The sequence below is a fragment of the Ammospiza caudacuta genome, chromosome 18 (assembly GCF_027887145.1).
Source record: "Ammospiza caudacuta isolate bAmmCau1 chromosome 18, bAmmCau1.pri, whole genome shotgun sequence".
Classification (NCBI taxonomy): domain Eukaryota; kingdom Metazoa; phylum Chordata; class Aves; order Passeriformes; family Passerellidae; genus Ammospiza; species Ammospiza caudacuta.
This window is the reverse complement of record NC_080610.1, coordinates 4,961,587-4,977,145: the sequence shown is the minus strand read 5'-3', so window position 1 is coordinate 4,977,145 and position 15,559 is coordinate 4,961,587. Positions and strand designations below refer to the sequence as shown.

The window sequence follows — 15,559 nt, the reverse complement described above, 5'->3', positions numbered from 1 at the left end:
CCCGTGTGACACTGCACTTGGGAGAAGGCAGTTCTGAGAACAGAGTGAAGAAATGCATCTGGCAGCCTAGCTTTGCCAAGAGCAGCCTGCAGCTGACCAGGGATAAATTAAAAATCTGGGTTATACACAAGATTTTATGGGTTGGGAGGGCAGGGATGTTGTTTTCAGACACAAACATTACCAATGCTTACTGGGCCTTGTGGATGATCCTGTGCTGCAGCTCTGATCCACAAACAGCATTGTGCTGCCTTGCACAGCCTGGGGTACATGAACCAGCCTCAGCCTTGAATCCCAGCTCTGAGCTGAGCAGCTGTTTGTGCTCCTGCTGCTCTGCTTTCTGAAGAGATGGATGCTGCCTCAGTATTCTGAATAGCAGCTGAGATCATGCTTAATATCTGCCAGGCTGGGATGAAGGAGCACCAGAACTGCTCCTCTGTGTCTCAATAACAGCACTCCCTGTAACCCAACAGTGCTGATCTCTTTGGAGATTTGACCTTTCCCCCCCTGCATGTAAGACATTATCATGCATATTTACCCATACAAGCCTAAAGGCCTTAAAAACCTGAAAAGTTCTCAGAAAAATTTATTTCCATAAATTAAAAACACACACAAAAGAAACAGTAAAATTTTAGATTCACACAATATTGAACAAAAACAAAATGCCAAGAGCATGATGGAGGCTAATGGCACAAATGTACAAATTCTCATTGAGCTATTTGTTACCTTGATAGCATCATACAGACTTGTAATCCACAGTTACTATCCATAGTCTAGAAAAGCACCTGGAACATAATATACCAAAGGCCCACCTGAAATAAAATACAATGAATGACAACTGCTTGCAGGAACTCAGATCCAGCAAGCACAGGAACTCAAATGTATGCAGACACAAGCCAGGCAGGCAAATGCTGTACATACATTAAGGAGCCTTAGCTGCTCTAGTCATAGCATGATGAAAACAATGAGTTTTTTCTTCTTTTTTTTTTTTTTTTGAAAGTGATCCTTCTATCTCTGACAATCAGCAAATTTAGCAAAGAGCTGCTTGGCTCTACTAAGAGACAGGACATGGCAAAAACTTTGCAATCCTTCTCAAGCTCTTCTGGCCATCAGTTTGTGATGTACTTTCCATGGTGATACAAAAACATCCCCACTGGAGTGGGTCCACTTAATGAAAAGGCAAATGTACATATCCTTGTGCTAGGGATGTATGCATGACCCCAAAAGATGAATCCTCTACACTTTTCACTTTTAATTGACTGTGCCAGAAGCAGCTCAGAGTGGAAATGCCCAGTTTTTACCCAGTCACCACTCCCAGTGTACAAGCAGCAGCCACAAGGAACATGGCTGTTCCATGAGTGCTGTAAACAGAAACAGAGGTGGGAAAGGAAAAAACAAAAAAGTGCATAAGCAGGACTGACACCTGCATGCTGGGGAGGGAAAGAGATGCTTGGTCTCCACTAGCTTACATTGTCATACAAACACTAAACCAAAAGAGATTAATGCTGTGTGTTTGGGTTTCCACAAACTGAGGTCTGGGAGAAGCTAAACAACTGCAACATCATTTTGTAACTCCCCCAATTTCTGTAAACTGAAGAGTATTTTGAGTGTTTTCTTTGCTCTGCTCTCTCCACTGTAGGAAAAAAGTTCATAAATCTTATTTCAATGCAATCAGAAACAAGAGAGAATAGGGAAGATAGTAAAAAACCCCACCCTAAACAAAACCCAACACAACCCAAAGGAAAAGACTCAACACATTCCATGTTTTGAAGCACATCAGAGGTCTGAACTTCTCCTGGACCAAAGTCTCTTCCCCCCCACCCCAATCTTTATTTCCTTGAAAGCCCCAGTAAGGTTACAGCTTAACTGGGTCACTGGAAGCCTCCCATATTAATAGAAGGTGAATGAATGCTCTGTAACAATCCCATTCTATAGCACAAATCCATAAAAATATATCTCTCACTCTTGCTACCACTTCCAACTAGTCAATAATTGGGCTAATAAGCCAACATAGGGAAACTTTCAAACATTTTTTAGGAGGCAATTGATCTTTGTTTTTTAGGGATTTCTTTTTACAAAAATAAAGAGAATCAATTAGAATGTTCTACAACAGCCCAGTAAGTTAACCAGAAAAATACTATGTCAATATGTTCAAAGTTTGCCTTGTTATTTTATCCTCAAACTCCAAACACTACTACTCTAAGTGTGCACTCCTCTCTTTTCTTCAGTCTTCCTGATTAAAGATAACTAGCCTTCAAAACAAGAATATAAACTTCTACAAATCCCAGCACATAAGCTGGGAGCAAAACAAACCCAGATTAGATTTCTTTCAAGATTCAGGCACACACAGTGTAATAATTCTCTTCCATTTCTCTACTCTCAAAGCTCTGCAATTCAACAGATTGCTTGTTAACATTTAGTTTTCTGTTTGGTCAGTAACAGAAGTGGTAGAGCAACAGAAGATAATGATGGTATTTGCAGTCCTGCATTTATTGGGACTTTATAAAAATTACCCACCCATTAGGTATTTGCTCAATTTAAAGGTAAATAGAAACTCTCTTATATGGGTAGATAAATAAGAAAGTGCAAGTTCAAGTGACAAGTGAAAGAAAGAACAGACTAATTAAATTTGAGCATCCCAGCAACAACAGCTTTGCCTGAATAACTTCTCTAGGCACTAAGGGACAGAAATTACCTGAACAACAGCTAGCATTGGATTTATGCTTCAAGTGAAGTTTAACAGAAGTTATGCCAGAAGGGAGCTCTCTTCCTTCCAAAGGCAGAGCTGAGAAATTGCCCAGTGCTGCATCAGATAATTACATATGGCCTTACATAACAAAAACAATGTCCACATACTCAGAGGCTCTTTGTACAGCACTGGCTATTATGTACAACAGTGCTGTACAGAGAGTGTCTAATTATGAGCTACAGGAACTGTAAATCTAAAATGGCAAAAAAAACCCCAAACCCTTCTTGTTGACATTAAAATCAAGTTAGTATGAATGGAATTAAAATAACTTTAAAATAAGTATAAAAGATTTTGCTGGTCTTCCCTGCATGCAGCAGCTCAGCTCAGTTAAATAAAAATCTCTGCCTATGTATCCTGCAGCTTAACACCCTCATGGACCAATTACCTTTTCCTCTGGAGAAGAAGTTGGCATCAGCCAAGTAAGTAAAAAAATCTTCTATTTGGGAAAAAATAGTACTGGGCACCATTTTTCCTTAAAACATTACCTTTTTTTGAATTGAATTGTGTTAAAAGAAGCATATACAAAGTGCAAGTTATTTAATGTCTAATTATGTGGGGCTTCTGCTGCCTGGAGCCAGGAAGGGCAAAGATACTTTGAAGGAATCTTCTAAGTTAACAGAAGGAAGAAACAATTGTATGCTAATCTAGACAGCTATTTTTAATTATCAAAAAGTTAGTGGTTTATCAAGAATGTGTTTGCTAGAATTTTTCTTTATCAAACACCCTATCTCTTTTGTCAGCTTGTTAAAAATAGCCATTACAGTAACAACAGCAGACTCAAATGTGCAAATGATCTGGAGTACAGAGTTCTAGCATCACTGAAGGTGCACTACTTCCTCCCTGACACTCCTACTCTACCCCCAAAAATACATAAACATAATTAATTAAATATAAGCAGTAATTTCCAGAGGTTGAGAAAGGAAGGGTAAATTTCACGTGGCTGTGCTACACTCAAACAGGGACTTAAAAGAATCCCTCCAACAGCATTTAAAAAAAAATAGCACCTTAAAGAGGGTCACAGCCAAAAACTGATTATCAGATGTTAGAGCAGTGGCAGAGTAAGGTATGAAGAAGTCAGTAGACTTCTCCCAAGAAAAAAATACTAAAGAAGCTGACTGGACCATTCCAGCTAAGGGGCTCCCTCAGATGCTGGAGGCCTGCTCCTGCTCACCCTCCTCTGCAAAAAAGGCTTCAAGGTCCATTAGCTTCTGACTCAGAAGAACATCTAACTCTGCACTCTGCAGTGCAGCTCTTTTTGCTCGGGTGAAACTCCCCACTGCTTTCACTTTGCCTCGTGTCTTCCTTTTCCGGGGAAGGGTAAAGTCCTGAAACTCCAGAATCCGCTTTCTCTTTTGCTGGCTGACAGAGATCAAGTGTCCGTTCTTCTCCTTGGGCTCCTCAAAGATTGTTTCCAAGCTCCTGGTAAAAAAAAAGGAACAAAAATCATGAAAACCTTAGCAGCAGCCACCTTACTGACAGGGAGATTGGGGGATTTCATAACCCAGGTAAACACACTTCTAACTTTTATATTTTATATTTACAGCCCCTCCAACTTTTATATTTTATATTTACAGCCCCTCCACACCTCTTGTAATGTTATCTGTACCTTACACCTCCTACAATGCACATTACTGCCAGCTGAGTTATTGCTGCACAGACATTTGGGTAGAATCTCTTTGTATTTCAGTTCTAAAGCACAATTATAGAATCTTAACTTTACAGAATAAATAAGTTTGAGCATTTGATGACAGGCCACGATTGTAAGTATTTTAAAGAACATGTAATTCCCTTTGAATTTTGGAAAGTTAGTACTGTACTTTGATGGAGACTGGAATAAATGGATAAGTGAAAAAATATATAAAAATCCATACTTAACCAGCTGCAAATTCTTAGTTCATATTCTATTTCACTTTTCAAAATCCAAACAGTAAAAGGTATTATTTTCAAATGAACTTTCTCTAGCAGTTTAAACTAGACCAATTTTAAGAATATATCTCCCTCTCATTTTTCATACACCTTTCATCTCCCCCCGCCCCCTAATAATTTACATTTAGGAAGGAGAACCAACCTGGCAGGAGGAGGGGACTTGTAGTTCTTGTTTGTGTAAATTTCTTCTAAACTAAATTCTTTCTTCCTAAGCCTGAAAAAGTAATGACAAATCAATCTAGAAGGAAGAATCTCATAACAATCTCTCTTCACAGCAAGCAGATTTACAAGAAACAAGTACTGTTTGCATTCTGTGCCTAAATTAAATGCTAACTAATTATGCTTTAACTAACTGGGGACCAGGAGGAATGAAAAATGAGCTCATTAAGTGCATAATTTCATAGTGTTTTATAAGGTTGGTATCAAGACTTGCCCTTTCTGCAGAGATCAATATTCCTTCCAGCATTCATTCTGTGATGCTTTGAAATATTGATGCTCAAAAGGGGAAATGCCCTTCACCTTTTTGTGAAAGCTGAGAAGTCTTACAGTTTAACAGATTAATACTTCATCTCTTGAGACTGATTTTAGTTATTGACAGTTACCCAGCTGATCTGTGAAGAAATGCATCCCTTTGTCAAAGGTGGTACCTGTGTTTAGGACAGAAGTCACACTAGATGAAATATGACTAACCTGACCAGTATGACTAGCAGGCACACTGGATGATTGACTGGAAAACTTTATCAACATCTGGCACTGTGATTCCCCACACTTTCACTGAGCTAATGCTTCCCTAAGATCATACCCCAAACAAAGAAACTGAAAAACTCCAACACAATTTGCATCAACAGAACTTCCTAACAGATCACTTCATCTCACTGTGCACTGCAGGTTGATTCATTTTCACTTTATTCATAAAAACTCCTTTCTTCTTTAGAAAAATGATTGCATTGCAGCTTGCTTTTTCACATTTTGCCTAAACTCCAGGCAGTAGTTTTGATCCAGTTGATAGAGCTGTGTCAATCATTTCTTGTAAAGGAAGTAAACATCAGATGTCACTCAACTGGGGCTGTATAAAATAGTGGTGGTAAGAGAAGCATTTATTGAAATGATTACACTCAAATGCTTTGAGTCCATTTCAGAGGCACTGCTCACCTTTTTGGTTTGGGCAGTCCCATTGGAGTAAGGTTAGGGTCTGGCTTAGGAACAGTTTTCCTGATTCGGATCTGTGAGACTTTCTTTGGCCTCTTTTCTGGCTCAGTCTTAAGAAAGAAAGATGGAAAAGTTAAAAACAAAGAAATTAAAACCATACTAGTCAACAGAATTCTCTTTTATTCTGAATATACATTATCTATGGAATAAACATGCCTCTCTGGTTTGCCACCTTCTTTCTCTGAAGCAGCACAGAGTAGGACCTGCACTCTGTTTTCTCTCCTCATCTTTAACAGTCACTTGATAATATCCAGCAGCAGCTTCAGCTTCTGGAGAACCAGAGTCTGAGAGATCTAAAATATAAAATGAACTCACTTTTTTCAGTTCTGTGTCATCTTGGGATCTCAGACAGGCTGGAACAGAAGCATCTGCTTCATCAAGGGCAGGGATGTGGAGCTCAGATGCTGAAAGCCTGGGGGGAGATGGCAATGGCTCTGGAAGTGTGTGAGGCTTTGGGGATGGAGGAGGGAATGAAGTTTCCAGACTGTAACAGAGAAAAGGGGAACATGAATGTAGATTGATACCCAAGTGATAATGCAACAGCACTCCATGCTCTCAGGAGATGTTCCTAAATTGCAATATGGGCACGAAACCCCAACACATTTCACAGAAATGGCCCAAGTGAATGAACTCTGGCACACACATACAGCCCAAACCTGCTGCATCCCACATTGATACTGACACCACCTAAATTGCCAGAGCATTTGAACATGTCATTTAAAACCCCACTCTCTTCCTTTTCATACAGCTAAACAGTATACAGCTCTATATATGAACTGACAGAAAGGGATCAATCCTCCTTTTCTACCAGCAAATTTCTTTGACACAACTATTAATCACACTTTTTGTTTACAGATAAAATATAGCTGATACCTGCCATCCCTGCACTTAGAAGGAACAGAAGGAAGTTTCAGCACCTATCATCCAGTTGCTAAGGCAGAAAGGACTTCTATCCAAGTAAGGAGTCAAACTTCTATAGTTTCACATATTCATTTCATAAGAAGTGGCACAACATGGTTGAAAGTAACAGAACTTTCTGTCCAATGTTTTATGTGGTGTTTGCATAACTGCCCCTCCACTCCTCCATTACATGACCCAGCTTACCTCACCCACTTCCTAATCAGAAAGCTGTTCTGGGAGTGAACTGCCAAAAGCTGAAAGCCAAAATGACATTACAATGGCTTTCTGAGGAAGGTTATGATCCCACTACTCAGAGTAAATACCAACACCCCAGATACTCACTGTATTGCATGGCCTGCAGGCTGCAGTGCTCCCATACTCTGCACAGGTGAGTGTGGTAACATGGCACAGCTGGGTCAAAGAGGAATGAAAAAAAACAAAACAAGACAGACAGAAATTAGGGCTACACTATAAAAAGGCAAGGGAAAAATTATTAGTATAAACTGTAAGACAAGATGCTCATATCAGGAATGAGAATGAAAGACTAAAATGATACAAAAGAAAGCCACATCTGTTTAGGTAACTAAATTTCATTGTTAGGGAAACTGTCCTGCTTTCCTTTAAAAATGGTACTAATGAGAAAAGGAAATAAAGGCACAGAAAGAGAATGAGACAGTAATATTAAAAGTCATAATTATTTAAAGTCTGAAAATTGTCATTCTTTCTATGAAAGTCTATTTTTCTTATTCAAAACTTCAAGTTTTTACAATTTAAGTAACCAAAAACCTTGAAGGACTTGGTTACTAAAGAAAATAGTGTTGCATAATGGCAACAGTAACAGGTAAAAGGAAGTACTTCCATTAAATTAACTCCCTGTTCCATTAAATTAACTCCCTGTTGTCTCTAACTCCCACAGTACCCTTACTTGATTGGAATAACCAAAGGCCTTTCCATAAGGGTTGGTAATGACCAGAATTCCATGGCATAAAAGTCAGCACAGCAGCTCTAAGTCCTTTGATATTAAGATTTACTTTTGTGCCCAAATTGTTAACAGCAGGAAATTACTCAGGACAGCTTTTATTACATTCAACAGCAAATCTTGTATTTGCTGTTCTCTCTAACCAGCAGTGAAACGCATTTCACTGTTCTAAAGTAAAGATGTCACAGCCAGACTGGAGTTCTACAAAGGAAATGAAAACCAGCCATGCTGGAAGCACAGGGAAGTCCAACTACACATAAAGAGGTCAGAAAAACCCAGTTATTGTGTTCATCACTTATGTCAGAACTGTAACATTTTGTTTCAACATTCCACTCATTATTCCAGTGTTACTGGAAGCTGTATCCATAGTGCAGCACAGCCCTCTCTGTCAGAGACAGAGCTTATTGTTTTATGCAATAATAATACAAAATTATAAGCACAGAAGGAAATCACTTTAGAAATTTTTAATTCAAATAAGCATTAATTAGAAAACAACTTGACTGAAAGAATGTTTTATTATTGATAGTGGAAGGGACAGTGGAAGTTAGGCAGGGCAACTACTTTAGTTCCCTGTTCTCCTGGTTATTAAGAAAACGAATTGTGAGTGAAATATTTTAAAGAGAACAAATATTTTCCAGATGAAAATGGCCTGCAGGGAACTTTTTGATTTTTCTGATTTTTAATTATCTTAAAACAGGCAAGAATTTCTGTCATAGTGGGAGCTGAAAAAGCTTTTATACTGCACAAAACATACCTCTAACATTTATGTACCAAACAGCTGAGTGGGACAGATTTATGTCTGCCTCACACACATAGCTGTAAGGTATTCAGGAGGAAAAAAAAAACCAAATTGAGTTTTAGGGTATTTTAATTCTGGATTATTTTTCACTTGAAGATGTTTGATTTGAATACTCTCCCTTTGGGAAAAAGATCACCACTCATAGCAAAGCACTTTTCTAATGACTCCTTACATCAGGAATGAAATCCTCTGACACATTAGCTGACTGGATGTGTTGTCCCGAGCTGCTGAGGAGCCTGCACACTTAGGGATGGGGAAAATCCCAAGTTCTCATCTCCCAGTCCAAGGAGAGCATGCCTCAGCAACACAAAACACTGAATTCACATTATACACACAACTCAGTTTTAAAAAGATGTTTTGTTTTTAACAATGTGTTATTTTTAAGTTTAGTGCTCAAACTGTACTTTACTGGTCTGATCACTTTCAGAGTATGGAATGAAAATGGAAGTAAGTCCCATAGAATGTGCTGCAAAAATTGTCTCTATGCCATTATTCTACTTAATTCTTTTAGTGCAGACAGCTCCAGAATGGAGCAGTGCTTTGCTCACTCACACCTTTGGCAGACATTACAATTTATATTAATAAGTGATAAACTTTTAGGTATGTTACCCATTTATACAAAGCAAAGTGCAGCATTTGTTATCTGGCAAGATTTTTGGTTACACTTGTGTCAATCTGTGACACAGGCTAAATTCAACAGCTCTCCACAGACTGCCACACTAATCAAACCAATTAATTAAACAGACTTTGGTACAGTGCTCATGAAGCTCTCTGCCCAGAAAATGCAGGGTGACAAAATCAGGGACTGCTCTGCCCTATGTTACTGAGGGATAGAGGGCAAAATCTTTGCTCAAGGGCATGCAAAAATCCTGGAACAGAGCTAGGAACTTCTTTCATTCTTTTTATTAGCAAAATGATCTTAAATGCTCATAGTAAAGTAAAATTAAATATGAAAAATAGATTTCAGTCCTCTTCCCACTTGTAACAAGATTGACACACAGAGAAAAATTCATTACCAATATTAACTGGAGCTACATTTGCTTGTGCCTGCATCACATATGAAAATCCATAGCATGCATAAAGAGGTTTCAATTAGCATAGAATGGTCATGGAATACAATTAAAAATGTTACTGAATGACAACCCCCCACCCTTTACAATTCTTCCTGACCTGATATTGAGCATTTTACAGTGGTTCCAAGGGGTCTTTGTGGCTCAGACCTCTGAAAAAAACTTTCCTACCTCGGAAATCCAGTTCCTCTGCAGTCACTCAGAATAGACCTAATGAAGTAGCTCACCTTTTGCATTATATACTCTGATGCATGGTGTGTATATTTTGCAAGGGAGAAGAAAATAGAGTTAGCCATTCTGCCAAAACAGGATAGTATTAGAGCAGTGAAGGCAATATATTTATATTCAGCTAAAAGACTGTTCTGTAAGAAAGGATCTTCCACGCTGAGCCATTCCTGGAGCAGAATGTGTAGATGTGGAACAGGAGAAACTGACTCTCCAGTGCAAGTTGCAATCACCCTCTCCCTCCCAAAAAGGAGCAAGAATATACCCTGCACACATTTAATCTCAGAAATAAGGTGATGGGTTTTACCTGTTCTCGATGGCCACACTTGGCTGCCACTTGCAGTGACTGGAAAGGAGAGGAGTGATTTCGGAAGGACAGACAGCGGGACCGTGCTGACTCCATATGGACAACACCCTGCCCAGGGAGTATGGCAGTGAGGACACCAGGCCATGGGACACACACCTCGGCAGCCTGGCCCCTTTCAAACCCTGGGCCAGCTGGGATATAAACAGTCTCTGGATGGTGGGAATATGGCTGGTTAAGTTTCTTCTTCTTGTCCAAATCCTGTAACATCCAGGGGAAGAAAGTGCCAAAACTGTGTGAAGGCCGAGCGTGGAACAACCTCCTCTTCTTCCAGCTACAGTGTTTCTTCCAGGGTCAGGATAAACAGCAACAGTCCTGGGGGTTGTTGTGGAGTGAGAGGAATGAAGATCATTATTTACACAGGAAACTTCCTGGAAAGCTGTTGTATCTGAACAGCTCTGAGAAAGGAGAAAAGACAAAGTCCACTTTGAAGCTGATGCTGGGGTTTCTCTGAAAACTGGGCTGTGATGTACAGAGTGCTGGGATGTAATCCCTCTGAGGTCTGTCACAGGACTGGAGTCCAATTTTATGTGGCAAGAAATTGGGAAAACTGAGGTGTCCAAGCAAGAGGCTGGAGGTCCGTGGCTTAAATCTGAAGAAAGTATTTTGGTAGTTTCTACAGGATAAAGTGCCAAAGGCTGAAAGCTGAACATCTTGGTGCAGCAGCTGTCAGCCCAGCGTGAGTGTACGTTCCTGTTAATGCAAGAAAAGGCTTCCAAGAGATTTTTAGATCTACATTGGCTGTACCTGTCACCCACTGGAAGAATTTCAGAAGAAGATGGCAGAGGTTCTAAGTCACGGCTGCTTTTGGCAGGGGCCAGGAGCTTGCTGGCCATTGCAGACAACTTGCTCAGTAATGCTGGTTCTTTGGTACATTTTCTAAATTTCAAACTGTTCAACAAACTGCACCTCTTGGCCCTCTGCCTTGGCATATGCACAAATCTCATGGCTGTTTCCTTTTCCACTGTTGATGCTTTACATGCAAAGTACAAAGATTCCAGAAGCGGGTTTTCCTGTTTAGGGAATATTTCCAGGGGAATCTCAGAGACAGGTGAACTTTTCATTGTTTTGATTTTTCTTACGGTTTTTAGCTGATACAATGTGGGAACTTTTTTGCATGTCCTTCCAGGTTGTATTTTTAATGGAAGAGGTCCTCTTGGTTTATTTGTAGTTCCTCTTCGTTTATTTGTAGTTCCAAAGGCACCAGGGATCCCATCATACCCTAAATTAAGGTTCAGGTTTTCCATTTCTGAATCCTGAGTCTTCAAAAACTGTGAACTAATAAAATCTGTGGTAATCTTTGGCCTTTTAACTTCTTGTAAAGTGCTACATAGTTTACTTTCAGTGCCTCTTACAGCAACAATCTCCTCTGAAGGACCCCCAAAGTTCATACTTCTAGATGTCATCAACTCAGCTGAAGAGCTGCATAAGAGTTCAGAACTGTGCAACACACTTGGTTGCAGTATGATTTTTGCTTTCTCCTGATGTTCTAACTTCTGTTCTTGTTGTGCCTTGTCCAACTGATGTGCTTCCATCTTTCCATACTTCTTCTGTATAAATATTTGACGTTCCTCTATTTGATCAGGTCTCTCTGAGCATAAAGCCCCATCCTCCTTGCAAACTGCACCAGTTGGTATTTTGTCCTGGCCTTCTGTTACTTCCTTTACATTATCTTTGCTCCATGCATTCAATTTGTAAGGCACACACGCTTCACTGCAAACCACACAGTTTGGGGATGGCTCTTTGCAACTGTCTGATAGTGTGCTCAGAGGTGGAGAAAACGTGGGCGTTGCATCATCCTGCACTTCTGGGGCAGCCTCTGTGGCAGATACAGCTCCAGCCTCACAGTCATGCACAGTTTCTGAAAGTACACTAGTACCTGCTGAGTTTGGGAGCTTTGTATCATTCTGTCTTTCATCTGAAAGATTATTTAATTTGGATCTTGGGATTTCTTCCAAAACCTTTGCATAATTCTCAATCCTGAGGAGGACTATTTTGCTACCAGACTCTTCAGAATCTTCCAACAAGTCCCATGAACAATCTTTGGGCAGCCTTCCTCTAGGGGCTTCCTCTTTTCCCATCATCTCTTGTACACAGGTATTCTTAAATTTTTCTTGACCAGAAGGACTTTCTGGTGAGCTCACATCCATGTCTTTGGTTGGTGTGCAAAGTCCCTCACCCTTCAGACTTTCTTTGCTGTAGGCACAAACTCTTGAGCTTTTGGCACCATTCAGAGAGCCAGCTGCTGATTCATTTCCTGAAGATGGAACCTCAATATTGCTGGATTTTTTCTTAACAGAAATTGTTATGGAAAGGATTTTTGTCATTGAAGTATCTTTGCTAATTTTTTTGTCTGCAGATGAAATATCTCTTTGTGTATTCACAGGTGACAGACACAGCTTTACTTTCTCAGGCAGAGAGATGTGAGAGTTCAGAGCTGACACAGTTTCTGAATCCACCTGAGTCTTACTAGAAGTTTCTTGGATGTCAAACTTTTCAGAATGGGATGCAGAAATACCCCTTTGAGCATCAGTTTCTTTACCAGGTTTAGAAGTTAACTGTGGGCAAGAGTTACTTAGGATAGGAGTTATACTCAGACTTTCTCTGTTTTCTGTACCTGACAGCACATTTATATTTTCTGGCTTATCTGTATTCTTAAACTTCTCTTGACCAGGAGGACCTTTTGGTGAGCTCATGTCCATGTCTTTCCCAGCTGGCATGCAAAGCCCCTCACCTTTCAGACTTTCTTTGCTGTGGTCACAGACTTTTGAGCTTTTGGCACTATTCAGAGAGCCAGCTGCTGATTCATTGCCTGAAGATGGAATCTCAATATTGCTCATTTTTTTCTTAACAGAAATTGTTACAGAAAGGATTTTTGTCATTGAAGTATCTTTGCTAAAAACTTCAGCTGAAGATGAATGACAATTATCTCTTTGTGTACTCTTGGGTGACATACACAGCTTTTCTTTCCCAGGCAGAGAGATGTCAGAGTTCAGAGCTGACACAGTTTCTGAATCTGCCTGAGTCTCAACACAAGATTCTTGGATGTCAAACTTTCCAAACTGAGATGGACCAACGCCCTTTTGAGCATCAGTTTCTTTACCAGGCTCAATAGTTAACTGTGGGTGAGAGTTGTTTAAGATAGGATTTATACTCAGACTTTCTCTGTTTTCTGTATCTGAAAGCATATTCCTATTTTCTGGCTTGTATGAAAGACTCCCATGAATTGATGAAATGGGCAGAAATTGAGCACTAATTGTATTTTCCTGGTTCTCTACCAACCACTTTATCTTTGGCAAAGATTGCTGCATTTTGTTTCCTGCAAACACCAGCTCTGCTTGCTCTTTTGCACATTGGATAAAACGAGCCTGCTGTGGGCACTGTGCTTTGTCATCAGAAAAGTTTTCTTCAAGAGCTCCTTTATTGTTTCTTTCACGTCTGTTCTCATGTTCTTGTAGTCTGATTGTCTTCTCTTCAATCAGATCACTGATGGAGTCCATGGATCCTGAAGAATCTTCATTTTTCACACCAATTAAAGAGTCCAAACCCATTACATTCTCTCGTAGAGCTCCTTTAAAGCTGGTTTCTCTTGCACATTTATGGTCTAACAGAGGCAGGTCACCACCTGTTTTTAGCAGAACCTCTTCACTGTGATTAGGATCAGTTTTGTCTCTTTCCACAGAACCAGTTGTGCTTTGTGAGCCAGTGTTTGGTTGGTTGGTTAAACTTTCTAAATGCTGCTCACTGCCCAGCACTGGGACATCACACTCACTCTGACAGGGATGAAACTGATTCCCCAAGGGACAAAGGGTCTCCTCAGCATGTTGTGTTGGAATGTTCACGCTGTCCAGGGCTGGCTGTGGATCACAGGTTGAAGGGCTACACTCAGAGGGATCAGCTGGGAGCAATGGCATTTCTTCCTGCTCATGTTCCCTCTTCCATGGGCCTAAGAGAGAGTTGTAAAATCCAAAATGATGAGCACAGGTGTTTTTGTTAGATCTGATTAATAGCTGTTCACGAGTCCTATTTCTCTGATTGCCTTCAGGAGCATTTGGGGAATCCAAAGCTTTTGTTTTATCAAACTCCTCTGTCTGGGAAGCACACGTGCCAATGTGTTCTTTTGCCTCATCTCTGTCACAAACAATTTCACTGCACATTGCTTTACAAAGATCAAATTGTTCCACAACCTTCATGTTCTTATTTGAAACTTCATCTCTTGCCAAGGTAGCAGCAGACTTCTCTGCAGTATATGCTGAGCAAAACATGTTTTTTCCTGTGGGAATATAATTTGTACCATGCAGAGCTCTACCTCTGTTGCCCCAGTCATTTTCCCAAAGAAGAGATCCACGTGCCAAAGGGGTGTGTGCTTTTGGAAAGATCATTGCCTCTCTACTGTTATATCCTGATGAAGACACTCCTTCCAAATTATCATTTTCTTCAATCTTATCAACTTCAACACCAAAAGACTGACTGTTCAGGAAAACTTCATCCACACATGTACTCCCTGATAAAATACAGGAAGTGCTGGCAGCTGTACCCTGGTTTTTTATACTCTTGTTATTATAAAGCCATGTGTGACAATGTTCATTTTCTAAACCAATGACCATTCTCTCCATATTTCCTGCAGAAGATTTTATATTCATTTGGGATACTCTGCTTGCTGTATTAGGGTTATCAAAAGTCATGTAATTTACAGAAGACTTGAATTTGTCTTTATGAAGCAAAACTTCAGCAACTTTTCCCGCTGGTGTTCCAGAAGCAGCAATTAATTCTTTTCTAGACCAATTATCCCAGGCCTTGTCCCTGCATGAAACTTCATTATTAGTACAAGGAAGACACTCTTTATAATGAGGTTCTCTTGATTTTTGTAAAACAGGAGGTAGAGTTACATTTAGTGTATAAAACAAATTTGTTTTGTTCCCAGTGTATAAGCTGTCATTACTATCAGCTTCTGCAGCTCCAGCTAAACCACCAGCCAACTCTTCTGATGTTTTATTGCTCCCAGATTCCTTTTCAAGCAGTTGTGCCTTGGGTGAGTCTTTTCCTAGCTTGGTACCAAGGTGAAGACAGCTGTGGTTACTGAGAGGAGGGATTTTATTGGCAGTACTATAAAAGCAGATGTCTCTCTGCCCGGTTTCATGGGAAGTAATGTTACTTGTTTCCATCCACAAACTATTTTCTTTTGTATCATTCTTGCATGGGTCACTGACAGAGAATTGCCACTGGTCCTTTTTCAGCTTCGCACCGTCTGATGGGAATATTTTCAATTTTTCTTTTGAGAACTCAGGAGATGAAGCAACAGAACCAAAAACTGGAGAATGACACTGCTCAGAGTTAGCAG

The 15,559-nt window shown here is 40.0% G+C and overlaps 1 protein-coding gene across 2 annotated transcripts; it reads right to left on the bottom strand.

Moving 5' to 3' along the window:
* Positions 1-565: 565 nt before the first annotated feature.
* On the bottom strand, positions 566-15,445 carry LOC131565750 (protein PRR14L-like). Of its 2 annotated transcripts, XM_058816805.1 has the most exons (6): positions 10,162-15,445; positions 7,124-7,192; positions 6,197-6,365; positions 5,825-5,931; positions 4,815-4,886; positions 566-4,165 (listed from the first exon to the last, which is right to left on the bottom strand). In XM_058816805.1, exons 1-6 carry the CDS (start codon positions 15,381-15,383, stop codon positions 3,889-3,891), a joined length of 5,916 nt encoding a protein of 1,971 aa, XP_058672788.1. In that variant the 5' UTR covers positions 15,384-15,445; the 3' UTR covers positions 566-3,888. The 2 variants fall into 2 exon arrangements, with proteins under 2 accessions (XP_058672788.1, XP_058672789.1); XM_058816806.1 differs by lacking the exon at positions 10,162-15,445 and having other exon boundaries at positions 7,124-7,503.
* Between the last annotated feature and the right edge of the window lie 114 nt (positions 15,446-15,559).